Below are 26,670 nucleotides of genomic sequence, written 5' to 3'. Positions count from 1 at the left end.
AAGTGTTCAAGGCCAGGTTGGACGAGGTTTTTGAGCAACCTGATCTAGTGGCAGGTGTCCCTGCCCATGCAGGAGGGTTGGGACTAGATGATCTTGAAGGTCCCTTCCAACCCAAACCATTCTATGATTCTAGAATATTAGAATTCTAGATTCTAGAATATTCTTCCAGAATATTATGGATAAAATAGCGTATTACTAATTACGAATGATTTGAAGGCTTACATTCCTGATTTGTTTATAAACTCAGAAATTTACAAAGTAATTTATGTTAACCCTGAATTTTTCACGCTGTGATGGTCTTTATGTGTGGTGGCCTACAAGATGGTTAGATTTTCTGCTCAGAGAAATGATACAGAAACTTATAAATGAGTGTGCACTCACATGCCTTACCTAAACCTTGAAACTTGCCCTCATTTAATTTGGTTTCAGTATTTTTTAACTGTATTAAGCTTTTTCTGTGAGGTCAAAGATGTACAACTGCTGCATCTGCTCCTCGATGCTGACATGGAGGAAGCCCAGCAGCAGACAGATGGAGCTCCAGCCATTTCTCAGGGTCATTATCAACCTTGCTGAACTTTATTAGGGCCTGGCTATGTCGTGGGTTAGGCCGCTCCGGCAACCAAACCCTACACAGTCGCTCACTCACCCTCCCCCAACCCCAGGGATGAGGGAGAGAATCAAAGATGAAAAAAGTAAAGAGACCCGTGGGTTAAGATAAGAACAATTTGCTACTACCGCTACCAATATATATATGTACGGATATGTACAAGGATAAATATATACAAACGAGTGATGTACAGTGTAATTGCTCACCACCCCTTGACCGAGGCCCGTCTCTTCCCAAAGCTGCAATCTCGAAACAGATAAATCCTGATACTGCAATCCTGGATGAACATGAGGCCCGAAATAGAGAGAGAGAGAGAGAGAAAGCACTCTGAGAGTCCGAAAGTGAGAGTCCCGGAAGGGCAAAAACCCTTCTTTCCGGCTGACCCTCACTTTTATACTGGGCATGATGCTGCATGATATGGAATACTAATTGGCCAGTTTGGCCTCAATCCTAAGTTGAAGTACAAATCGTAAGGAGAGTCGTGGACTTCCTGTCCTGGCCATGCTCCCCCCTATTAGGCTCGGGGAAGAGTGGCTGGAGAGCTGCCTGGCGGAGAAGGACCTGGGGGTCTTGGTTGACTACCGGCTTGATATGAGCCAGCAGTGTGCCCAGGTGGCCAAAAAGGCCAATGGGATACTGGCGTGTATCAAGAATAGTGTGACCAGCAGGAGCAGGGAAGTGATCCTGCCCCTGTACTCGGCACTGGTGAGGCCGCACCTGGAATATTGTGTCCAGTTTTGGGCCCCTCGCTTTAAGAGAGATATTGAGCTCCTGGAGCGAGTCCAAAGAAGGGCGACTAAACTGGTCAAGGGGCTGGAAAATAAAACTTATGAGGAGCGGCTGAGGGAGTTAGGGCTGTTTAGCCTGGAGAAGAGGAGGCTGAGGGGAGACCTGATTACGGCCTATAAATACTTGAGAAAAGATGGTGGGGAGGTAGGGGAAGGGCTCTTTACATTAGTGTTGGGTGATAGAACAAGAGGAAATGGGCATAAGCTTAGTCAGGGGAGATTCAGGTTGGATGTTAGGAAGTATTTCTTCTCTGAAAGGGTTGTCAGCCACTGGAATAGGCTGCCCAGGGAGGTGGTTGAGTCCTCATCCCTGGATGTGTTTAAGAATAGGGTGGATGATCTACTTGAGGATATGGTTTAATGGGGATTAGGGATGGTTGGACTCGATGATCTCTAAGGTCTTTTCCAACCTAGAAATCTATGAAATCTATGAAATCCTGTTGTGCTCCTGCACACTGGCAAGAGCACGGCAGCTGAAAAGTCCTTGAGACCTCAGTGCCAACTACAAACATCAACTTGCTATCAACATTCTTCTCAGAGCGAGCCTCTGAGTAAAACCAAAACATGGAGCTCTTCTGGCTGCTAAAAAGAAGAGCTAACTCTGTCCCAGATAAAATCAGGACAGGCTACCAGGAGGGTAATAAAGTGGGAGTTGTTATTAGCCACCTGACCAGACAAGCTTCCCCTCGAAAACCCCGTGAGGGTGGGTTTTGTTTTTTTTTTTTATTATGAGAAACAGATTGTTCCCTTGGCGACTTTTTAAAACTCATTTTTTGGAAGAAGGCCAATGGCACAAAGCAGCAACGTCTATGAGGAAGTTATGTTATTTTGAGTTATGTTATTGTCGGGGCCTCCAACTGAAGAAGGACATGGAGCTGTTGGAGCAGGTCCAGAGGAGGGCCACGAAGATGATGAGAGGGCTGGAGCACCTCTCCTATGAAGCCAGGCTGAGAGAGTTGGGGTTGTTCAGCCTTGAGAAGAGAAGGCTCTGGGGAGACCTTCTAGCAGCCTTCCAGTACCTACAAGAAAGCTGGAGAGGGGCTTTTGCTAATGGTGTGTGGTGATAGGACAAGGGGCAATGGCTTTAAACTGAAAGAGGGGAGATTTAGATGAGATCTAAGGAAGAACTTCTTCACTGGGAGGATGATGAGGCACTGGACCAGGTTGCCCAGAGAATTTGTGACTTCTCCATCCCTGGAAGTGTTCAAGGCCAGGTTGGACGAGGCTTTGAGGAACCTGGTGTAGTGGCAGGTGTCCCTGCCCCTGACAGGGGGGTTGGAACTAGATGATCTTGAAGGTCCCTTCCCACTCAAACCATTCTATGATTCTATGTTTCACAATTGGAATTTCTTACTTGATTCCCAACATGTGAAGGAGATCTTTAGGGATGTGAATTAGTAAGAAAGTCCTTTTTTCTTAACAACTTCTTTCCTGTTGAGACACGGTCCTGCAGCAAACCCATCCTTCACTACTGCTCTGACCCCATCTGAAAACTTTACAAGGAATCTTATCCCTTTGGAGTTTTCATGGGACAGTTGCGATTTGAACCAACACAGAGCTAAGAACGAGTTTTCGTTGTATCAAGTGTCGTCTTTTCCTCTTCACTGGGCTGAGAAGCTGACTCCTTCAAATCCATGAGAAGGTATCTACTTATTTAGGTAAGATCAAGACTTTTCACTCTTCAAGCAAAACATGGATCATCACAGTGTTTCAGAAGGATTTCGACCTTCGGAAGCAGAAGTGGGACCAACGTTAAGCTTTGCTTCTCATGATATTTTTTCCAGACGTCATGGTGAAGGACCTTCATCATTATTTATTAAAAAGAAATTGTATTTTTCATTAAGCGTGTCATCGGTGCAATTGTTAATAGAAGGATGCTTAGTGATACGGGTAATAAAATCCTCTTAATTTGATTATTTTTCATTTATATAGTGGTAGAGTGGAAAAACTTGACAGTTCTTCCATTGGCTAAAGCTCACCTTAGAAAATGCAAAGTGGGAAACAAGCGATGATGTTTTCTTCCCTCTCCCCTACGATAGTTTTTCTGCTTTCGTAGCCTTTTTTCCCCAGTCTCTGCTCAGCTCCCGGTATTTTACTGTATGGGTATTTTTTGAAATTTTGAAATTTTTTCCGGTGAGAATGTTTGTTATATCCACATCTTCTCCTCTTTCATGCCCACGGGATTGCGATGACGTATCGTTTCAATTTTTGGTGGCTCAGTTCTTTTTTTTTTCCTCTAGGGAACCCAACTTCTGCTGTTGGTGAGTAATGATATAAGCTGACCTTCATGCTGAGAACCAAAGCAGCATGAAAATAATCTAAATCATTAAAATCCAGGCCACTCGCCATCATCTTTGCTAAATCGTGGGGAATGGGAGAGGTGCCTGAGGACTGGAGGAAAACAAATGTCACTCTGGTCTTCAAAAAGGGCAAGAAGGAAGACCCAGGTAACTATAGACCGGTCAGCCTCACCTCCATCCCTGGAAAGATAATGGAACAGCTTATCCTTGGTGCTGTCTCTAGGCATATCAATGATAAGAGGGTCGTTAGAGGCAGTCAACATGGCTTCACTAAGGGGAAGTCGTGCTTGACAAACCTGATAGCCTTCTATGAGGACATCACCCAGTGGGTGGATGATGGTAGAGCAGTGGATGTGTGTTGCAGTGCCCTACTGAGGACGGCCCAGAGTCATGAACATACACCAATATGGTTAGAAGATCATGCTCCGTTTATTACAAACAACACACAGGTTATATAGCGGAATGTGGCGTGACACGACTACATACTACAATTGGCTTGCTTAGCGTTAACACACTCTCGTGGGCTATAGTGATAGGGCAGTGCTAGCAGAACACAGGTAATAAGCTCATCCCTTCAGTCTCCTCATTGCGGTCATCGGAGAGGCATCCAGGAGGCGTGCATCTTGGCAGGCTATCAGTCTACGTTTCCTTTTAAGGCCATTGAGTTAACTTGAAGGACAAAAGTAATCTAGTTGGTAACCTTGTGCTCTGGGGCCCAAGCAGGGATTGTCCATACCCGAGAGAATGTTATGACCAGTCTCGGAGAGGAACTCCTCCACACTTCCCCCTTTTTCTTTTTGGACAATCCATAGCCCTGGCATTGCTTTAAGGAGAACCCGAGAGGCACACTTCAGGACACACCCTGCTAAAAGAAACATAAACAGCAATGCAACTAATATCGTTATGCCTTGTATGATTAATCCTTTTATCCAACCTGGTATGTTCCAACTACTGAACCAGTTTGAGAACGGGTCATCTTGCGTCATGATGTGATGTATGTTACTCTGGAGGTTTGCAAGTTGCTTATGAATGCTTTGAGAGTGGTCAGATAGATTCATACAGCACATGCCTTCAAAGTCAGTACAACCATGGCCTTGAGCTAGCAGCAAAAAATCAATAGCAGCGCGATTTTGCAATACAGCATGCCGGATATCATCTACATCAAGCAATAGAGAAGCGAGAATGTTAGAGGTAAGATTAAATTGTTTCAATGCCCAACAAGCAAGCTTAGCTAACTGATTATTAGCAATGCCGGCGGAGGCTCCTGGAAGGAAGACAGATAGTGCTACTATTTCAGCTGGGCTCAGCAGCCGCACGTTGTCATTACAAGTACTGTCAAACTCTTTCATGCTCCTCTTACCCCGGCTTGTTCGGGTCGTTCGTTCAACTAAAAAATCATGAATGCTAGGGGCAAAGAGAGTTAGGCGACCCAAATAGCAAGGACCACCGATGGCTCCTTGTGGAATTCCGGGCCAGGCACGATCTCCACAGATCAAAAAAATTCCGGGGGGCAGGAGCGTATCGTGTGTAAATACTTTCCCAATGAGCGCTCCAGTTTTTACATTTCCCCACATCGATGTGCCGGACACATTGAAACGCGGTTTATCTTGGAAGAAAAAACTGCGTCCTAATTTTGCCTGATAGGCTTGCTTCAGCGTTTGGAACCAAACCACTCCGGAGCCGTTTACAAGTTGCATAGGAGGGCGAATGATTTTACATTTCGCGTTGTGACTCATAGACTGGTTCCATAAACCAGAAACATTTTTCCATGTCCCTGGTAACAAGCTACCTAAAAGATCAAGTTCCTGCAGTCCTGCAGGGATGGTCACATTGAGTGATCTAATCAAGGCAGCTTGGACTTCCGATCCTACATCAAAAGGCCAATCCCATCCACTACAGGCTCGTCTTACACCACTGGGTTGCTGGTACGAAAGAGCAGTGGCATTAACGAATCCCTTGAATTCTGTTATGTTTGTGCTATTATTTGGCCAAAGTATTGGCACACCGATAAGGCATGTGCGAAAAGGATCGGAGGCACTTTGCATAGATAAACAGAATTGCGAGACATTTGTTTTGTTAGCCCAAGTGACCCATACATTTTCTCGGCGAGGTAGTAAAAGCACAGCTGTCAGGTGTACGAAAATTGACATAGCTATGATCCCTTGGAGCATTATTTTTGTCTCTCTTACGTGGACCATCACTGACTGAAGCTTGCCAGCGGCTGGCCCGCCAGCTTCTGGCAGTTAGTCAGAGTTCTTATGAAGTTCGGGTCTGGTCACTGGCTTAGTCCAACGACTGGGGATCCAACAGGGTCCGTCACCTGTAGAAACACACATATAACCTCTACCATTAAATAACACAGGACTGGGTCCCTCCCACAAACCTGTTTTCATGTTTCTATAATACACAGAAAATTCCGGAAGGGACTGCGGGTGTCCCTTTTTGATCATTGCATGGTGTATGACAACAGGTGGCTCTTCTCTGTCCTCAGTAAGACACAAGAAATTCAACGTGAATAGTACTTTGTTAAGTCTCTGACAAGGGTCATTGTTTTCAGAATCTTTTTGCTTCTTTAAATACTCTTTGAGAACGCGATGAGATCTTTCAATGATCGCTTGGCCAGTAGGTGAGTTTGTTATACCAGTGATATGTGTTACCCCCCAAGTGTTGAGGAACCTTTTCACATTGGAACTGCAATAGGCAGGCCCATTATCGGTTTTTAACTTCTCAGGCACCCCCATAATAGCAAAACAAGCAGTTAAGTGACGTTTAACATGTGAGGCCTTTTCCCCCGTTTGAGCTGTTGCCCATATAAACTTTGAGAAGGTGTCCACAGTGACGTGAACATACTTAAGCCTACCAAATTCGGAAAAGTGAGTTACGTCCATTTGCCAGATCTCAAGCGCTCTCAGCCCTCGGGGGTTGACTCCCAGACCTAGGCCCAAACCGTGATGGCTACATTGCGGACAGGCGCGCACAATGCCCCGAGCATCATCATGTGATAACTTAAATTGTTTTCGTAGAGCTTTAGCATTCTGATGAAAGAAGCTGTGGCTATTCCTTGCTTGGTCAAATAAATTAGCTGGCGGCTGATGTACAACCCAGCTTACAGCGGCATCTGCTCGGGCATTGCCCTCGCCTAGTCCTTTGTCCCACAAATGGCTTCTAACGTGAATGATGCAATAAGGGTGTTCTCGTAACCCTACTATACGTTGCAGTTGTTGAAATAATTGACCCAAACGAGGATTGGTTGTATATCTAAGTATTGAGTCTTCTATCCTTTGTACTACCCCCACAACGTACAGCGAATCTGACACTATATTTAACGGTTCTTGGTCCCAGTTGGCAAGGGCCCAGCAAACTGCACTTAATTCCAAAGTTTGCAGGCTGTCCGATGCCGTGCCTTCAATCAAATGTTCTTTCCACTTTCCGTTCTGCTCCCATACACACACTGCTTTTCTAACCTTCTTTCCTGCGTCAGTATACACAGTTCGCCCGTGCACTGGACTCTCAGAGTACTTTGCTTTTTCCATCCACCCATTCTGTTTTATGATTTGCCACAGAGGCCCTTTAGGCTGCCCGTTATGTATTGCCCCTGAATATCCCAAAAATGCCTCTTGTATGGCTGTCGAGTGACGTACCTGCCATTCGAGCTCTTCCGCGCGCACTGGAATACTAATATCTAAAGGCTCTTGACCTGAAATTTCTATGATATGACTTCGTCCTTTCTTGACTAATTCTGCTATGGCTTCAGATCGCATTAAAATGCTGCACTTTGGTTGAGTTGGCAAAAAAAACCATTCTAAAATCCTAATGTCCCTGGTGAATGTAATACTCCCTCTAATTGCTGTAAAAGTACCTATACCCTCCCCCTTTTTGTTTTGCCACTGGCATACGAGCGCAAAAGGGTGATTGGCCGAATTGATCACTAACAGCGATATGGGCAAGGACAACAATCGGCGCTCGCCCCAAGCCTTTGAAAATTTCAATGCGATTTGATCTAGGGCAGCTCTTTGATCCGGGGAGCAAACGCGGTGTTCTTCTGCATTAGTACCCTTTAACCATGGCAACAGGGGGGCAATATCATCGTTGGTAATACCAACGATCGATCTTACCCACTGAAGTTCACCCAGTAATTTTTGTGCATCTTTTAGCGTTTTGATGTTTGTCTGAATCGTTATTTTTTGAGGGCGAATCTGTCCTTTTGTTATTATCCAACCTAAATACCTCCAGGGGGCACTTCGCTGAATTTTTTCCGGTGCTAATATTAATCCATATTGCTTTAGCATCACTTGGATAAGTTGCAATTCCTGGTCGGATACTGGTTGCTGTCGAGCGATCAATATATCATCCATGTAGTGATAAATAAGTGCGTCTGACATCTTTTCACGTATAGGCTGTAGAGCTTGGGAAACATACAATTGACACAAGGTGGGTGAATTTTTCATTCCTTGTGGTAGGACTAGCCACTCAAATCGTTTGGCTGGTGCCTCTCTATTGATAGATGGTAGAGAAAAGGCAAAACGCTGAGTATCCTTCTCGTGCAAGGGAATGGTGAAGAAACAGTCTTTTAAATCAATTACTAACAATGGCCAATTTTCAGGTATCATAGATGGTGTAGGCAGACCAGGCTGGAGGGCCCCCATTGCTTGCATCTGATTGTTGACTTGACGGAGATCATGTAGTAACCGCCATTTCCCGGATTTTTTCGGGATGACAAAGATAGGTGTATTCCAAGGGCTAACTGATGGTTTCAAGTGACCAGCCTTTAATTGTTCCTCCACTAAGTTTTCTGCAATCTGCAGCCGTTCTTGGGTCATCGGCCACTGATCCACCCAGACAGGTGTATCTGTTAACCATGTCAGTGGTGGAGTATTTGGCTGCTTTTCAGTGGCCGTCACTAAAAATTTTCCTTTTCAGTAGTTAATACAATCCCCATTTGCAACATGATATCTCGGCCCACCAGTCCATCAAGTTCCAGAGGAAGATACATAACATAGGGGCGTAAGGTCAGCGGTTTACTTTCCTCTAATTGAAGCGTTATAGGCAGGACGCTAAGCTTTGGCATTTTTGCCCCGCCGACTCCCAGCACCTGACTAGTTGGAGCTTGTAGGGGCCAAACTTTTGGCCACTTACTCTCGTTTATAATGGTTATATCTGCTCCTGTGTCTAAAATGGGGTGTAGAACAATGGTTTGATTTTTACAGGTTAGGGACACGGCTATTTTCGGTCTTTCAAAGAGCTTTTGGGTAAACAAAACTGCAGGTCCTGTGGATCCAAAACCTTTATCACCACGCACCGTCAAATTTTTTGAGTCATTCAAAGAAAGGTTATTTAATGGCACAATGCGACTCCCTGCTGGAATAAAAGCTGGAGGGTGTAACGTGTAGACCATAGCTTGGATGACTCCTGTATAGTCTGCGTCGATAATACCTGGTAACACAATGACTCCTGACCTACTGGTAGATGAACGTCCTAACAATAACCCCCCAATAGATAGCTGATCACTACATAGTGGTCCTTTGGCGTTTGTAGGGATAAGAACCACACTAGTGTCCTTTAATAATGTATCTACTGTTGTTTCCACATCCACTCCGAGGCTTCCTGCAGTGGAGGGCTTGTTTCGGACCAGGAGGCCCTCAGAGGGTTCGGAGCTGGCATTTGTGTCTTCGCGCGCTGCTCTGTCGCGCTCGTCTTGAAGTTTCCCATTCTCTTACAAGTTATGGTGGCATGTGTATCTTGATTGCAATTATGACACCAAACAGTTTTTTGACAGTGTCGCCTGAAATGCCCTGGCTCACCACAGCGAAAACATGGCAGAAGTGATTTTTTAGTTTGTCCTTTTTGTCTGGCGTTGTATTGAGCATCCCTCCCTTGTAGGGCAGCTGCAATTACCTTGGTGTGATTCATCATGGCACCTTCAAATGCAGCGGCAACTGTAGCTGCTTGAGTTTGCTGTTCAACTCTAGCCGCTCTTATTAACATTTCGTCAACGGCGCTTCCTTGTGGCAGTCCGGCAAGGATTGTTTTAACTCGAGGGGTAGCATTCTCGAATGCCAGGGTACGGAACAAATAGTCCTGCATTTGTGGCGGCAGCTCGCTGTTGTCTTTGATGGCTACTGATAGCCTGTCCACGAATTGATTATAAGGTTCCGTTGCTCCCTGTCTGTGGTGGGTTAGGCTGCTCCGGCAACTATACCCGACACAGTCCCCTCTCACCCTCCCACACCTCAGGGATGAGGGAGAGAATCAAAGAGGAAAAAGAAAAGAGACCCGAGGGTTGAGATAAGAACAATTTACTACTACCGCTACCAATATATGTATATACAGATATGTACAAGGATAAACATATGCAAACGAGTGATGTACGGTGTAATTGCTCACCACCCCTTGACCGAGGCCCGTCTCGTCCCGAAACTGCAATCCCGAAACAGATAGAACTCGATACCGCAGTCCCGGACGAACGGGAGGCCCCGAGACAGAGAGCGAGAGAGAGAGAGAAAACACTCTGAGCACCCGAAAGTGAGAGTCCCGGAAGGGCAAAAGCCCTTCTTTCCGGCTGACCCTGACTCTTATACTGGGCATGACGCTGCATGATATGGAATACTAATTGGCCAGTTTGGCCCTCAATCTTAAGTTCAGGTACAAATCGTAAGGAGAGTCGTGGACCCCTTGTCCCAGCTATGCTCCCCCTTATCCTGTTGTGCTCCTGCACACTGGCAAGAACCCGGCAGACTGAAAAGTCCTTGAGACCTCAGTGCCATCTATAAACATCAGTGCACTATCAGCGTTCTTCTCAGAGTGAGTCTCTGAGTAAAACCAAAACACGGAGCTCTTCTAGCTGCTAGAAAAAAGAGCTAATCCTGGTCCCAGCTAAAACCAGGACAGTATCCACCCCTTATTCCATACCATGCACGTCATGTTCAAACCTTACGTATATATATACTATTCCCTTAGTTCATGCGTCATCCCTCTAAAATGTGTGTTGAGTTCATTCAGTCCGTAGCTCCAAACTTCATCTGTTGTAGCAGTCTCTCAGGGCAGGAAAGATGATGTGGAATTCACTCGGTCGGTAGAAAAGATGATGTAGTCTCTGTTGGGTGTGACAGCTGGAGCTTGTAGTTGGTATATCCGGCAACAGTCCATGTCCACTGTCTGCAGGTTGAAGATGTCGATCTCGAGGAAGTTGCTTCTGGTTCTGGCGAAGTTCATTCTTCATTAACCTGGAAGATTCTTAATATAATGGCATTAGTAAAATACGACAACCATAGCAATAATAGTATGCAATGACAGGGTTATTCAGCAATTAATATCACAAAATTCATTTATCGTCTGTTTTCACCTAACATCAAATCTCCTTGAGGTACACATCGGACTTCCCCATCCTTCTGCATCACCCACCAAGTGCATCCAGGTCCTTGGGCAAAAGCAATCCCACGAATGGGTTTACCTTTACCCGAGGCAGGAATAACCCAGACTGTCTTCCCCATTATATTCTTCATGTGCACTACAGGGACTTTATCCCCCTCTACTGTACGTAAAAGCTCGGATTGGGCAGGACCAGCTCGATTGGCAGATCCTCTAGTATTGACTAACCAAGTGGCTTCTTCTAAATGTGTATCCCAGTGTCTAAAAGTTCCACCACTCATTGCTCTCAGTGTGTTTTTTAGCAGTCCGTTATATCGTTCAATCTTCCCAGAAGCTGGTGCATGATAGGGGATGTGATACACCCACTCGATGCCATGCTCTTTGGCCCAAGTGTCTATAAGATTGTTACGGAAATGAGTCCCGTTGTCTGACTCAATTCTTTCTGGGGTGCCATGCCGCCACAAGACTTGCTTTTCAAGGCCTAAAATAGTGTTTCGGGCAGTGGCATGGGGCACAGCATAGGTTTCCAACCATCCAGTGGTTGCTTCCACCATTGTGAGCACATAGCGCTTGCCACTGCGAGTTTGTGGAAGTGTGATATAGTCAATTTGCCAAGCCTCTCCGTACTTGTATTTCAACCAACGCCCTCCATACCAAAGAGGTTTTAACCGCTTGGCTTGCTTAATTGCAGCACATGTTTCACATTCATGGATAACCTGTGCAATAGTGTCTATAGTTAAGTCCACCCCTCGATCACGAGCCCATCTGTATGTGGCATCCCTTCCTTGATGGCCTGAGGCATCATGGGCCCAACGAGCTAGAAATTTTTCACCTTTATGTTGCCAGTCCAGATCCACCTGAGCCACTTTAATCTTAGCAGCCCGATCCACCTGTTGATTGTTTTGATGTTCTTCAGTGGCCCGCCTCTTGGGTACATGAGCATCTACATGACGTACCTTTACAGCCAGCTTCTCTACTCGAGCAGCAATGTCTTTCCATTTTCGATGTTTTCCTACAAGACGACAGGATCCATCAGTAAACAGAGCGTATTTCTTCTCATTGTCTGATAGTTCATTATATGGTGGAGCCTCCTCAGCACGTGTCACCTCCTCCTCCTCTGGTGACATTCCAAAGTCTTTACCTTCAGTCCAATTAGTAATCACTTCCAAAATTCCTGGGCGATTGGGATTTCCTATCCGAGCCCTTTGTGTGATCAGCGCGATCCACTTACTCCATGTGGCATCAGTTGCGTGATGTGTAGATGGGACGCTCCCTTTGAACATCCAGCCGAGCACTGGCAATCGGGGTGCCAGGAGCAACTGTGCTTCCGTACCAATCACTTCAGAGGCAGCTCGGACTCCTTCATACGCTGCCAGTATCTCTTTTTCAATTGGAGTATAGTTGGTTTCGGATCCTTTGTATCCTCGACTCCAAAACCCAAGAGGTCGACCTCGCGTCTCTCCTGGCGCTTTTTGCCAGAGACTCCAAGCAGGACCATTCTCCCCAGCTGCAGTGTAGAGCACATTTTTGACGTTTTGTCCTGTCCGGACTGGTCCCAAGGCTACTGCATGAACTATTTCTTGTTTAATTTGTTCAAAGGCTTGTTTTTGCTCTGGGCCCCATTCAAAATTATTCTTCTTTCGGGTTACTTGATAGAGGGGTTTTACAATCTGGCTGTAATCTGGAATATGCATTCTCCAGAAACCCACAATGCCTAAGAAAGCTTGGGCTTCCTTTTTGTTGGTTGGTGGGGACATAGCTGTTATTTTATTAATCACATCCATTGGGATTTGACGACGCCCATCTTGCCATTTTATTCCCAAAAACTGAATCTCCTGTGTAGGTCCCTTGACCTTACTTTGTTTTATGGCAAAACCTGCTTTCAGAAGGATATTGATTATTTTTTCACCTTTCTCAAAAACTTCTGCTGCTGTATTGCCCCATACAATGATATCATCAATATATTGCAAATGTTCTGGGGCTTCACCCTGTTCCAATGTAGTATGGATCAGTCCATGGCAAATAGTAGGGCTCTGTTTCCACCCCTGGGGCAGTCGATTCCAGGTATACTGGATGCCCCTCCAAGTGAAAGCAAACTGTGGCCTGCATTCTGCTGCCAAAGGAATTGAGAAAAATGCATTAGCGATATCAATTGTAGCGTACCACCTGGCTGCCTTTGACTCCAATTCATACTGAAGTTCCAGCATATCTGGCACGGCAGCACTCAATGGTGGTGTAACTTCATTTAAACCACGATAGTCTACTGTCAGTCTCCACTCGCCATTGGACTTACGCACAGGCCATATGGGGCTGTTAAAAGGTGAGCGGGTCTTTGTGATGACTCCTTGACTCTCCAGTTGACGAATCAACTTATGGATAGGAATTAGAGAGTCTCGGTATAGAGATAGAGCATTGGCCACTTTTCTCGTTCAGCAATGTCTAAAGCCAGCTGAATGGCTTTTACCTCTGCAAACTGACTTGATTCACCTTCTCCTTCTGTAGCTTTCAGGAGACCTTGTAGCAAATTCAAAACCGTTGAAATATTCCAATAATGTTCAGCATTATCAAAATCAACACCAACTTTTGTAAATGAGAAGTTACTGGTATAATTGGCAATGACATCAGCCAGGTGATGCTCAGAGTTAATAAACGATCTCCACATCACCATCCGCCTCTGCAGCACGGAATACAGAGACTGAGCTGGTGCCAGCACCCAGGATCTTATCAGTGTTACACAGTACATTATAGCAAACCCCTTAATTAACGAGAACCTGCTTTTTATAACAGTCCAGCACTCAGAGCCAGTAAATCGAGTAAACATTCCACCTAATATCATATAAGGCAGATGAGGCACTAAATAACGAACTTCTGGGAACACGTATGAGAGCATTACAAGCAACACTCCGGCCAGCAACATCCTGGAGGACAACAATGGCAATCACAGCAATTTACTTTTGTTATCTCAACTGCTCGAGCCCCACGTTGGGCGCCAATTAAGACTGTGGTGGGTTAGGCTGCTCCGGCAACTATACCCTACACAGTCCCCTCTCACCCTCCCACACCTCAGGGATGAGGGAGAGAATCAAAGAGGAAAAAGAAAAGAGACCCGAGGGTTGAGATAAGAACAATTTACTACTACCGCTACCAATATATGTATATACAGATATGTACAAGGATAAACATATGCAAACGAGTGATGTACGGTGTAATTGCTCACCACCCCTTGACCGAGGCCCGTCTCGTCCCGAAACTGCAATCCCGAAACAGATAGAACTCGATACCGCAGTCCCGGACGAACGGGAGGCCCCGAGACAGAGAGCGAGAGAGAGAGAGAAAACACTCTGAGCACCCGAAAGTGAGAGTCCCGGAAGGGCAAAAGCCCTTCTTTCCGGCTGACCCTGACTCTTATACTGGGCATGACGCTGCATGATATGGAATACTAATTGGCCAGTTTGGCCCTCAATCTTAAGTTCAGGTACAAATCGTAAGGAGAGTCGTGGACCCCTTGTCCCAGCTATGCTCCCCCTTATCCTGTTGTGCTCCTGCACACTGGCAAGAACCCGGCAGACTGAAAAGTCCTTGAGACCTCAGTGCCATCTATAAACATCAGTGCACTATCAGCGTTCTTCTCAGAGTGAGTCTCTGAGTAAAACCAAAACACGGAGCTCTTCTAGCTGCTAGAAAAAAGAGCTAATCCTGGTCCCAGCTAAAACCAGGACACTGTCGCACGTCGATAAACGTTGGCAATTTCTTTCCTTCCGGAATTTGAAGCATGGCTTGATGAGCAGTAGAGGTGCCTATTTGATGTATGGCCGTAGGAAAGGTTAGCTGTACCTGAGTGGACGCGTAAGGGCCTTGTCCGGTAATCATATCAACTGTAATTCCATACAAGGGATCATTGTGATCGTGATGCTTGTTAACTTCTGTCAGGGCTAAAGTTTTCCAAGTTCTTTCCCAGAGCAGGTATTGTGAAGGTGTTAATAACAATGATGCTAGGTTTTGGCAGTCTGCTGATGTGCGGAAACAGACTCCACAACTTGGAAAGTTGTAAAGTAGGTATGTTTATTGCAGCGCTGGGTGCACGGGGGATCGCTCCACCACAAACGTGCACACCCCACCGTGGCAGTTTTCTTGTATTTATACAGACACACTCATAACCCCCTCCCCAAACGGGCAGTCTCTTTCTCGGGAGATCATTTCCATAGTCCTCGCCCCAGGATCCGCCTCAGGCTCCTCCTTGACACGCCTCCCGGTGGTCGTGGGCAGGGGTCTTTGGGATGAAGGCCGCAGGTCTTCCTCGCTGTGTGTTTTTCACTTCTTCCCCTAATCTCCGAAATTCTTGTTTTGGCTGGGCCCATACAGCTAAACCGTTTCCCTGGCCTTGAGTGGGCACCTGGCTGTCTCCTACTTGTTATTGCTTGAAGACAAATGTTAGTTCTTGTTAGTCCTTATCTCTTCTCTTTGTCTGTTTTTCTCCCTATGGGTCATGAGTTAGAACCTTGCCATCATTTATTTTGTCTCTCTTACCGGCCTTCTCTCTGGATAGCATTCCGCAGCAAGGATTAGTATTTGATAACTTCTAACATTTCACAGAGTTACTTCACAGAGCTATGTATTCCAGCGTTTTATGCAGTTTTGTGTCTTGTCTACCCTTATACCTATCCATAGAAATAGTAGCTAATATAGTTTCATATCTATACCTATACCTATATCTATACCTAACCCCCTATCAGTCCCCCCTTTTCTATTGAATCAAGTAAATTCTTTTACTTGCGTAGGCTTCCCGATTGATATAACGCCTCGTGTATCGCAGACACCCTTTTAAATATGCGCCAGACCCATACGTACAGCAGCGTTAGTAACAATATCAGAGTAGCTGTCACTATTAACAGTACTGTAACAGGATGTATTAGATGATTAAAAAATCCTGTAGCCGAAGGTGACCATCCAAAAAGCGCTTCCCACCATCCAAATTCTCCATCCTTTTCTACTCTTTTTACGATTTTCTCTATTTCATTTGTATCATAATGAACTGTCACCAGAGTCTTCTGTCCGCTATTTCTAATCCTTTCTAGTATTTGCATTAAACTTGGATGTTGTAGTAATTTCTTTGTCAGAGTTAGATTCGCTCCTATAGGTGTGGGTGTTAACTCATAAATCAATGTATCGTCTGATTTCAGAATTTCATGAGATGTGACGGGAGCAGAATAATGGAAGTCACATCCCGTAATCCGAGTGAAATTGCAGATGCAGAAGTTTGAATGATTCTCAGTATCTACTTCTGTCCCTTCCACGAATATGGAGCTACATTTTGTTCGTAGGCATGCACAACCTTTCCCGGCATATATTATGGTTGTCTTTGAGCCAGCATCAGGGCGAATTTCAAAATGACACACCTTTTGATCAGTATCTAAACAAATATCTTGCGCCCGTATGGTATTACTTTCACATAGAAATCCTTGTTGTTCTCGCACAATGCAGGATTCTAGATCTACGGTTTGCCATCTGCCTTTTTCCTTTTGGGCCCATGTTCTATGTTCAAAAGGGTAAAGCAGGGTTCTGTCATGATACATTCCTAAAGCTATAATGGGATGGATCACGGTTATTAGAGCCTTACGAATGGTTAGTACGAAGGCTGTAACTGTGTACGTGGTGGGGTTATAAGTAAAATTTACCATATTCCACCAAGATTGAAGCTCTCTCTCTTCATTTGTGGCACCATCCCAAACTACCTTTCGGATTTCAGTGGGAAATATCCCTTCCTCTCCTTCCCTTATAATAGAGGCAGTTACCGACTGCATCCATAGTTGAGCCTGAACACAACTCAGAGCTAGCGAGACATTGGCTTGTAGCCCATCGATCACGTCCATAATTATATTGTGATCTCTCATGTTTGTTTGTTCCCAGTCTGGTAAGATTTGTGATGCTAACCACTGATGAGCTCCTAAAGTCAATAACGAGGATTGTAAGGGCTGTTGCAGTTTTGACAGATCTGTAGTGACAGCGGCCAGCTTGTTCATTATCAATTCTGAGTCCATGGTATTCAGGACTCCCAATCCTGTTCCTAACAACCCTGTCAGGTCTCTTGGCCTTTGTCTTCGAGAGATTCCCTTTCTTTTTCTTAGCCAAGTAGTCCACCCTTCATAAGAGGTTCGTAAGAAAGGAGAACACAACGGTTGGATCTCTGATACATTAATTTGCATTGATAACTCTACCCTTTTGAGAGACCATTCCGGGTTGAACAACGCTTGCTGCTGCCCCGTATTTTTTATTACATATGGACCAATCTCATAAATTTTGGGTTCGAGCTTAGGTACTGGCGTAGATCGTGTGACAGACATACCCTTTTTAGGATGTGTAACTGCTTCAGCGGGCATTGTTGTAACCAGCCCAGCTATGGCATTTATTTTAAATTTGAATGAGAGTCCGACAGTACTATCAGCCCAAAGACAAACCACTTCAGTGGTCTGTGCTAGTGTGAAATTATGCCAACAATCTAATTCTTTTGAGGCACAGACTCTTGTGCTTTTATTTGCGGGAGCAATTGAGATAGTAATTTGGGATGCCTTTTCATGAGTGGTTCCATTTATCATCCGGCACCCTACTTTGATTCTTTCCCCTACATTTCCCTGAAGTTGGTGGATTCCTTCTATATCCTTACTCCATTCTTGCTTTAAATATTCTTGGTTCCCATACATAACCACAGTAGATAGATTTAAGCCTTGCCGAGCGGAGTATTTCCCCATGGATCCAGTATACCTAATATAGGCTTGAGACCAAGGCCATTCGATATCATTCTGGCTATAAGTGCCTTCCCACCCCCGAACTATAATTATGACCGTAAGGAAAGTAATTTTCCTGGCTGGACTTGCGTGACCTTCCATGGAGATCTATGGGCTTTCTTTACTCTGGAGTGATGAATCCAGGCATTCTGTTCCTTGATCTTGATTGCTGTGTAGGAGGTGAGGAGTACTTGGAATGGTCCTTCCCACTGCGGTTCCAAAGTTCTTCCTGCAAGAGACTTGACATACACAAAATCTCCTGGTTGTATATTATGCACCGGTCCATCTAGACCTCTGCTTCGAGTTCCAAATACATGTTTTTCAATTTTTCTGAGTTGTTTGCTCAATGCCACCATATAGGAAGTCATAATTTCTTCACCGATTTGTGAAGACACCCCCTTTTGTACTCCATAAGGCCGCCCATATAAAATTTCAAATGGGCTCAGCCCTTCTTTTGCTCTGGGTTTGGTTCTTATTTGTAAAATTGCCAGAGGCAGAGACTGGGGCCAGGTCAAATTAGTTTCCTGTCCCAATTTAACGATTTGTTGTTTAATCAAATGATTCATTTTCTCCACTTGGCCGCTCGATTGTGGCCGATACGGAGTATGTAATTGCCAATCTATTCCCAGATGGTGACTAATTTGTTGCACTATTTTAGAGATAAAGTGTGGTCCTCTGTCTGAGGACATTACTGCTGGAACTCCAAACCTGGGTATTATTTCTTGGAGTAATGCTTTGGTTACTTCTCGAGCTTTAGCTGTTCTACACGGAAAGGCTTCTGGCCAGCCTGAAAAGGTATCAGTTAGTACAAGCAAATATCGATACCCCCCTTTTCTAGGAAGTTCTGAGAAATCAATTTGCCAATGCTGTCCTGGAGCATTCCCTTTCCCAATTTGGCCCATTTCTGGCTGTGCAATGGTTTTTGGATTAGTCTGGAGGCAGAGATCACATTGCTGAGTCACTTGTCTAACAGTGGTATATAGGTTTCGAGCCACTATACTTTTGATAAGATATTTGTATAATGCTTCCGCTCCCCAATGGCCTTTCCTGTGTTCTTCTCGGACTAATGGCCAAACCATATAAGAAGGAACTATAAGTTTTCTATGTGGTGTCATGGCCCACCCATCCTCATTATACGATCCTTCTAGATCTGCAATGAGTTTACGGTCCTCCTTTGTATACTCTGGCTTACCTTCTAAAGATATGCATCCGTCGGGGATCAGTGCCCCTTCTATCTTTATCTCTTTTCTAGCAGCTTGCTTTGCCTCTCTATCCGCCAGTTCATTTCCTCTTTCCAATTCTGTGCTCACCTTCTGGTGTGCCCTGATGTGCATAATTGCCACCCTTTCAGGAAGTTGTACTGCATCTAGAAGTTTTAAAATCTCTTTTGCATGCTTGATAGCTTTTCCCTGAGAGTTTAGCAGTCCCCTCTCTTTCCATAATGCTCCATGGGCGTGTACAACCCCAAAGGCATATTTAGAATCAGTCCAGATATTCACAACTTTTCCTTGTGCTCTTTCTAAGGCTCGGGTCAGGGCTATGATTTCGGCTTTCTGTGCTGAGGTATCAGCTGGTAATGGTCCTGATTCTATTACCTCTTCAAAGGTGGTGATGGCGTATCCCGAGTGTCGCTTTCCACCCATAACATAACTGCTTCCGTCTGTGAACCAGTGTTCTACCCCCTCTATGGGGGTATCTTTGAGGTCAGCGCGGCTGGAGTGCGTAGCCTCGATCGTTTCAAGACAGTCATGGTCCACAGGTTCTCCGGTGTTCCCACTAAGAAATGACGCTGGGTTAACAATATTAGTGGTTATAATTTCAACATCATCTTGTTCAACCATGATGGCTTGATACCTGAGGAACCTCTGCGGGGAGAGCCAATGTCCCCCTTTCGCCTCAAGAACCGCAGACACTGTGTGGGACACAAAAACAGTCATTTTCTGGCCTAAGGTAAACTTCCGGGCCTCCTGGATATTTAGGATGACCGCCGCCACCGCTCTCAGGCAACTGGGCCATCCTTTTGCAGCAACGTCCAGTTGTTTGGAAAAGTACGCCACAGCTCGTCTGTATGGTCCCAAGTCTTGTGCCAGTATTCCTAACGCTATTCCCTGCTTCTCATGGGAAAATAAGAAGAATGGTTTACTCACATCGGGAAGTCCCAAAGCTGGTGCTGACATCAGGGCCTTTTTCAGCTGGTGAAACGCTTGACTCGATTCCGTATCCCACTGAAGGTGTTTTTGGCTGGATGTTACTAAGGAATACAGTGGTTTAACAAGCAAGCCATAGTTGTATATCCAGAGCCGACACCACCCCGTCATTCCTAAGAAAGTTCGTAACTCTTTCACAGTCTGTGGTTGGGGGGTCTGGCATATGGCTTCTTTCCGGGCTTGACCCAGGAAACGCTGACCAGCACTGATTTCATACCCAAGATATGTAACTTGTTGCAATGTTACTTGCGCCTTCTTTTGGGACACCCGGTACCCCTGGAGCCCAAGAAAATTTAGTAAACTTGCAGTCCAGATGACACAGGATTCTCTGGTCTTGGTCGCTATAAGGATGTCGTCTACATATTGTAATATCTTTCCTTCCTCTTGTGGTGGTTCCCATGATTCTAGGTCTTTCGCTAGTTGATTCCCGAAGATCGTAGGGCTGTTCTTAAAACCTTGTGGCAACACCGTCCAGGTGAGCTGGGTCTTTCGACCACTTTTGGGATTATCCCATTCAAAAGCAAAGATTCTCTGACTGGCTTCATGGAGAGGGAGGCAAAAGAAGGCATCTTTTAAATCTAGAACTGTAAACCAAGTCAAATCAGGAGTCAAGGTGGTTAACAGGGTATATGGATTAGCAACCACAGGGTATAAATCTTCTGTCACCTTGTTAATGGCCCTCAGATCCTGAACTATCCTATAGGTACCATCTGGTTTCTTAACTGGGAGAATAGGAGTATTAAACTCTGATTCGCATTCTTTCAGTAAGCCAAACTCTAGGAATCGTTCTATGATTGGACGAATCCCTTCCCTATCTTCCTTTTTTAATGGGTATTGTTTAATTCTTACCGCTTTGTGTCCATTTTTCAAATTTATTACCACCGGCTGGGCATTTTTGGCACGTCCTGGAACATCAGTTGCCCAAACTCCTGGATACACCTGGTTAGTGATTTCCGCGTCGATTTTTCCTTCTGTGGGAATATTAACTAAAAGCAAGCTCATTATTTGTACATACTGATGATCATCCACCTCCAGAGTAATTTCGCCCTTTTTGAATTTTATGGTGGCTCCCAATTGTTCTAACAGGTCCCTCCCCAAAAGGGCCTTTGGAGAGTTTGGCATGTATAAGAATTTGTGGATGCCCACTTGCTTACCCAGTTTATATTTTAAAGGTTCAAAAAAGTAAGCCTTTTCACTCTGGCCAGTTGCTCCTTTTACTACTATGTAATCATTTCCTAAAGGCATTAAGGCTTGATTTAAAACTGAATATGTTGCCCCCGTATCTACTAAAAATTCCATTTCCTTTTGCTTTTCCCCTAATTTCATTACAACCAGTGGGTCTGCTAGTCAATCCTCTTTTACATATGCGATTACTTTTCCCTGGCTATTGCGCCACCCAGCGTTCCCTTGGCGCTGTCGTTCTGGACAGTCCTTTCTCCAGTGGCCCGTCTTTCGGCATATAGCACATTGATTTCTCCCGAGGGGGGCCGGTTCATGTCTGGGCTTAGGTTTGGGTTTCCACTCCCCATCCTCCCTGACCACTGCTATCAGTCTCCCTTGGTTGCGCTTGTAGTTGCTTTCTCTATTACTAAACACCCTCCATGCTACTTCTAATAATATTTCTAAATTTCTATTATCCGGGGGATGTATCTTTTGCAATTTGCGCCTAATGTCTCCCTGCGCCTGCCCCAGAAACAGGGATACCAGTTGTTGTATCCCTTCTTCTGATTCAGGGTCCATCGGTGTATTTCGGCGCATTACATCTCTCAGTCTATCTAGAAATTCTGACGGTGACTCAGAGGGTTCTTGTTTGATTGCATATAGCCTTGCCCAATTTATTGTTTTGGGAATAGCCCTCTCCATCCCTTTCAAAATCCATTCCCGATATGCCCGTAACCGATCTACAGCAGCCGATTGATTTGGATCCCATTTTGGATCTTGCAAGGGGAAATATTCTTTAACATCCACCCCTTGTGTCTCACAATAATCCTTCGCAAGATCCCCAGCAGTTTTTATGACTAATTGTTTCTCTGTTACAGTTAGGCAATCCAACATTAATTGCATATCATCCCAATCAGGGTTATGCTGCTTTATTATAAGTTTAAGAGCCTGAGTAGTCGCTACTGGGTCATTACGATAACCCCGAGCAGTTTCTTTCCATTCTCTCAGTTCAGTATAAGAAAATGGTACTTTTATCCTTCTTGTTTCCCCTTCTGGTCCTATGGCTTCCCGGAGGGGTGCTTGTATAATCTGTGATGCCGACTGCTCCGGCTGTTCTACTTTTATTGGCTTTTTCTGTCTAGTACGGGAAGATATCGGGCTATCAGGAGGAGGAGCAGGAGGAGCGGTAGGAGGAGGGAGGGGAGGAGCAGTAGGAGGAGCGGGAGGAGGGAGAGGAGGAGCAGTAGGAGGAGCGGGAGGAGGGAGAGGAGCGGGTCCTCGTGACCGGGGAGGGGGCTCAAAAAGATCTGTCAAATCCTGTTCTGATTCTTCTAGGTAGATGTTACTTATCCTGGTACACCTCTGCCCAATACTACAGGCAGAACAACATCTCTTTAACTTATTTTTGTTCCCCTTTCTGTTTTCTTTCTCTAATGCTAAAACCATGGGATCTCGGGGGGGCGGTCTCAGTCCGCAGTCTCTTTGCCATTCGGGGTTTTCCCGGAGAACAAAGAACATATCTGCATATTTAACTTCATCCCACTTTTCTTCCCTTCTTAGGAACAACATTAATTGTAAGAGCGTGTCATAATTTAGTGTTCCACCCTCGCTGGGCCATTTAGCTTCATTTTCTAGCTTATAGAGTGGCCACCATTGGTTACAATATTTGATTAGTTTCTTTGTATTCTCCGTACTCCCTGGTCCCACTATATCTTTCCAGTGCTTCAGTATGCACCCCAGAGGGGTATTTTCATAGGGTTTACTTTTTCCTCCCCCCATTTTCTTCTAACTGGACCCTAATACTCTGCCTGTTGCTCGTAGCCTGCTCTCCTCGGGGAGAACACGGGACCACAGATCAAAAGCGCCACAGTCGTTCCGCAGCTGCACTGCGTCTCACTCGCTCATCAGACACTCACTTAGTGATTTAACAGCACAATCACTCAATCACACACTTCGGGGCTAGCACAGCAAACTCACACAAACATAAGAAGACCTTCTTATACACTACATGCACAGTACTCAATTTTACAACAGATAACAGTATATAGAGATTTCAAATCGCCTTCTCTTATTACTTGCACAGAACACGGAACTACAAGAGCTACAGAACAAATAACAAAGTAGATAACAGACAATTACCAATCCAGTTATTACCCCCCTTTTGCAGCTGCTGATATTACATAAGTCATATGACTGTGAGGTTGCGCTACTTACCCACCCCTCAGTGTTCGGGCGCCCAAGCGAAGTGGTGAAACGGCGCCTCACCCTTTAGGGAAGTAGCGACAGCCTCTGAGTTTGCTCGATCTGCTCGCAAGATCGCTAGCGGCCTGCCAGTCCCTGGTTCTTGCTGGCCCAGTCTCCGGATCTGGATTCCAGCTCACCAGTCCCTGGTCTCAGTCTCTGGTTCTTGCTGGCACAGATTCCAGCTCACCAGTCTCTGGTTTCAGTCTCTGGATCTTGCTGGCACAGATTCCAGCTCACCAGTCTCTGATCCTCTAAGGCAGCAAACTCCCCAGGGCCCTCCTTACCGCAGGGCACCCTGCCCTGCCCGGGGACAAGGCTGCACGCCGGACGTCTCCGCGCGATTTACCAGCAGCCCCATACGCCGGACGTCTCCGGCCACTCTTACCCAAACATACCGTTTGTCCGCGGCTCAGGAAGTCCTTGTCTGCCTCTGGGTAATCGGCTGAGGAGAGGAGGCTCCTCCGAGGAAAGTTCTCGGGGCGCGCCTAGGGGCGTCCGCTCCGCAGTCGGTTCCGCAGTCGAGCAGAGAGTCTCCTGCCTGGCTCGCCAAAACTGATGTGCGGAAACAGACTCCACAACTTGGAAAGTTGTAAAGTAGGTATGTTTATTGCAGCGCTGGGTGCACGGGGGATCGCTCCACCACAAACGTGCACACCCCACCGTGGCAGTTTTCTTGTATTTATACAGACACACTCATAACCCCCTCCCCAAACGGGCAGTCTCTTTCTCGGGAGATCATTTCCATAGTCCTCGCCCCAGGATCCGCCTCAGGCTCCTCCTTGACACGCCTCCCGGTGGTCGTGGGCAGGGGTCTTTGGGATGAAGGCCGCAGGTCTTCCTCGCTGTGTGTTTTTCACTTCTTCCCCTAATCTCCGAAATTCTTGTTTTGGCTGGGCCCATACAGCTAAACCGTTTCCCTGGCCTTGAGTGGGCACCTGGCTGTCTCCTACTTGTTATTGCTTGAAGACAAATGTTAGTTCTTGTTAGTCCTTATCTCTTCTCTTTGTCTGTTTTTCTCCCTATGGGTCATGAGTTAGAACCTTGCCATCATTTATTTTGTCTCTCTTACCGGCCTTCTCTCTGGATAGCATTCCGCAGCAAGGATTAGTATTTGATAACTTCTAACATTTCACAGAGTTACTTCACAGAGCTATGTATTCCAGCGTTTTATGCAGTTTTGTGTCTTGTCTACCCTTATACCTATCCATAGAAATAGTAGCTAATATAGTTTCATATCTATACCTATACCTATATCTATACCTAACCCCCTATCACTGCAGCACACATAACGTCACAAGTAAAAATGTATTTAATGATGTTTCTGGCTGCTTCTGATCGAATACCGTGCTGTATGACTGTCTGCTTTGCTTGCTGTAATATTTTCCAATCATGAGGCTCCCAAGAGGCTCCTCCGTCTGCGGTGACTACTGGACAGGCAATAGCCTCTGCAGCTTGCCAATCTCCTTCAATCAACGCGTCTCGAACAACACCAGACCATCGTCTACGCATAGGATTGACACCAGAGGGGGTTGATTGTTGGCATAGAGGCAGCAGCTTTTTTGGCAGGGATATTTCATTACTCGGAGAAATTGGTAAAGGAGGGGCAACAGATACCGGTGGGTTCCACCACGAAGTGGAGGGGGGAGGCCGATGAGCTGTCTGCTCCGTCTGTCTATTCACAGAAAGGTCCTCCAATCTTACCAATACCTCTTGTAATATTTGCTCAACGCCGTTGTTACAACTAGAGTCACTGTTTAGTTGTGAAGGTTTATAGTCTGTTTTACAGTCCGCTTTGCAATCGGAGCTGTTCTCAGAGTCAGAATTTTCGCCAGAGGAGGGCGATAAAGGGTAAGGCTTTGGGCAGCGGAAAGCTCCTCCTTTGCCCGACGACAGCGATGACGCGGCTGTACAGTCACCACCCCCCGAATTCCCTTTGTCCTGCACTTCCGGTTTGAGCTCAGTTGGCGCTGGAGGGACGGCGGGTTCTGAGCGACAGGAGGCTCCTCCTCGGCCCGACGACAGCGATGACGCGGCTGTACAGTCACCACCCCCCGAATTCCCTTGTGCTGGCACTTTCGGTTTGAGCTCAGTTGGGGCTGGAGGGGCGGTGGTCACTTCCTCTGCCTTCCCTGAGCAGGCTGGGGGCCCCATGGGCTCTTTAGACTCAGTCTTTTGTTCTAGCGCTGTTTCTCCCAGCCCCTCGACTTGTTTGCGCACCTCAGCGATAGTAGAGCAGGTGGGAGCTCGCATGCCTTTCATTGGGCGTAAATGTCCAACCCCAAAGAACTGCGCAATACGGGAGGGCGGGGGCGGCGGTTCGTGCGGCTCGCCAGAGGTGTTATCCGGCTGCAGGGCTTCTATGGCCGCAGCAGCAACTTTTCGCTCAGCTTTCATCTCCCGCAAGGTGTTAATTACGACACGCCACGTTCGTCCCACTTCCTTTGCTGTTTTTTCCTCTTTTCCTCCCGCTAAGGTGGTCTCCCAGAGATGTTCCCCCACTTCACGCCATTCATCAACATTAAAGAGTAGCGGAGAGGTTTTACAATGTCCATTTGCTTTCGCCCACTTAATGAGGCTTTCTATCTCCTTAGGGTTAACCGTTTCTCCTCTCTTAGAGAGTATACTGGTTAACAGCTTGATTGCCGCCTCCGTTTCCATCACGGTCTTACCTTGCAGGGGTTCGCTCGGCCGCTGCGAAACTTTCCAGGCTCCGGCGATTCTCTTCGTCCCGTGCCCTTCCCTGCTGCACGTCCACAGGCTCCCAATACCGTATTCACGATGCTATGGAGACTTCCGCATTTAAGCGAGTTTATCCGCATTTAAGCAATTTTTCCGCATTTAAGCGACTTTTTCCGCATTTAAGCGATTTCAGGGTCCCTGCTCATGCGCCACTTGTTGCAGTGCCCTACTGAGGACGGCCCAGAGTCATGAACATACACCAATATGGTTAGAAGATCATGCTCCCTTTATTACAAACAACACACAGATTATATAGCGGAATGTGGCGTGACACGACTACATACTACAATTGGCTTGCTTAGCATAAACACACTCTCGTGGGCTATAGTGATAGGGCAGCGCTAGCAGAACACAGGTAATAAGCTCATCCCTTCAGTCTCCTCATTGCGGTCATCGGAGAGGCATCCAGGAGGCGTGCATCTTGGCAGACTATCAGTCTACGTTTCCTTTTAAGGCCATTGAGTTAACTTGAAG

General features: G+C 46.0%; 4 protein-coding genes across 4 annotated transcripts in view; 1 reads left to right on the top strand and 3 right to left on the bottom strand.

The window, feature by feature from the left end:
- The window catches only part of LOC147526224 (netrin receptor DCC-like), a 572,075-nt gene that overhangs the window by 231,498 nt on the left and 313,907 nt on the right, over positions 1-26,670 (top strand).
- Positions 445-5,269, bottom strand: LOC147526227 (syncytin-2-like). Its single transcript, XM_086630271.1, has 2 exons — positions 4,557-5,269; positions 445-574 (listed from the first exon to the last, which is right to left on the bottom strand). The coding sequence occupies exons 1-2, from the start codon at positions 5,267-5,269 to the stop codon at positions 445-447; spliced, it is 843 nt and encodes a 280-aa protein (XP_086486397.1).
- On the bottom strand, positions 5,979-26,115 carry LOC147526225 (uncharacterized). The gene is made up of 7 exons (XM_086630269.1): positions 26,082-26,115; positions 24,739-25,925; positions 23,770-23,773; positions 14,803-15,073; positions 13,288-13,302; positions 9,591-9,861; positions 5,979-5,990 (listed from the first exon to the last, which is right to left on the bottom strand). The coding sequence occupies exons 1-7, from the start codon at positions 26,113-26,115 to the stop codon at positions 5,979-5,981; spliced, it is 1,794 nt and encodes a 597-aa protein (XP_086486395.1).
- LOC147526226 (uncharacterized) lies at positions 15,830-17,440 on the bottom strand. The gene has a single exon (XM_086630270.1). It carries the CDS (start codon positions 17,438-17,440, stop codon positions 15,830-15,832), a length of 1,611 nt encoding a protein of 536 aa, XP_086486396.1.

The sequence above is a fragment of the Tauraco erythrolophus genome, chromosome W (genome assembly GCF_009769465.1).
Source record: "Tauraco erythrolophus isolate bTauEry1 chromosome W, bTauEry1.pri, whole genome shotgun sequence".
Classification (NCBI taxonomy): Eukaryota; Metazoa; Chordata; class Aves; order Musophagiformes; family Musophagidae; genus Tauraco; species Tauraco erythrolophus.
Note: the sequence above shows the minus strand (reverse complement) of the source record. Positions and strands in the feature narration are given on the sequence as shown.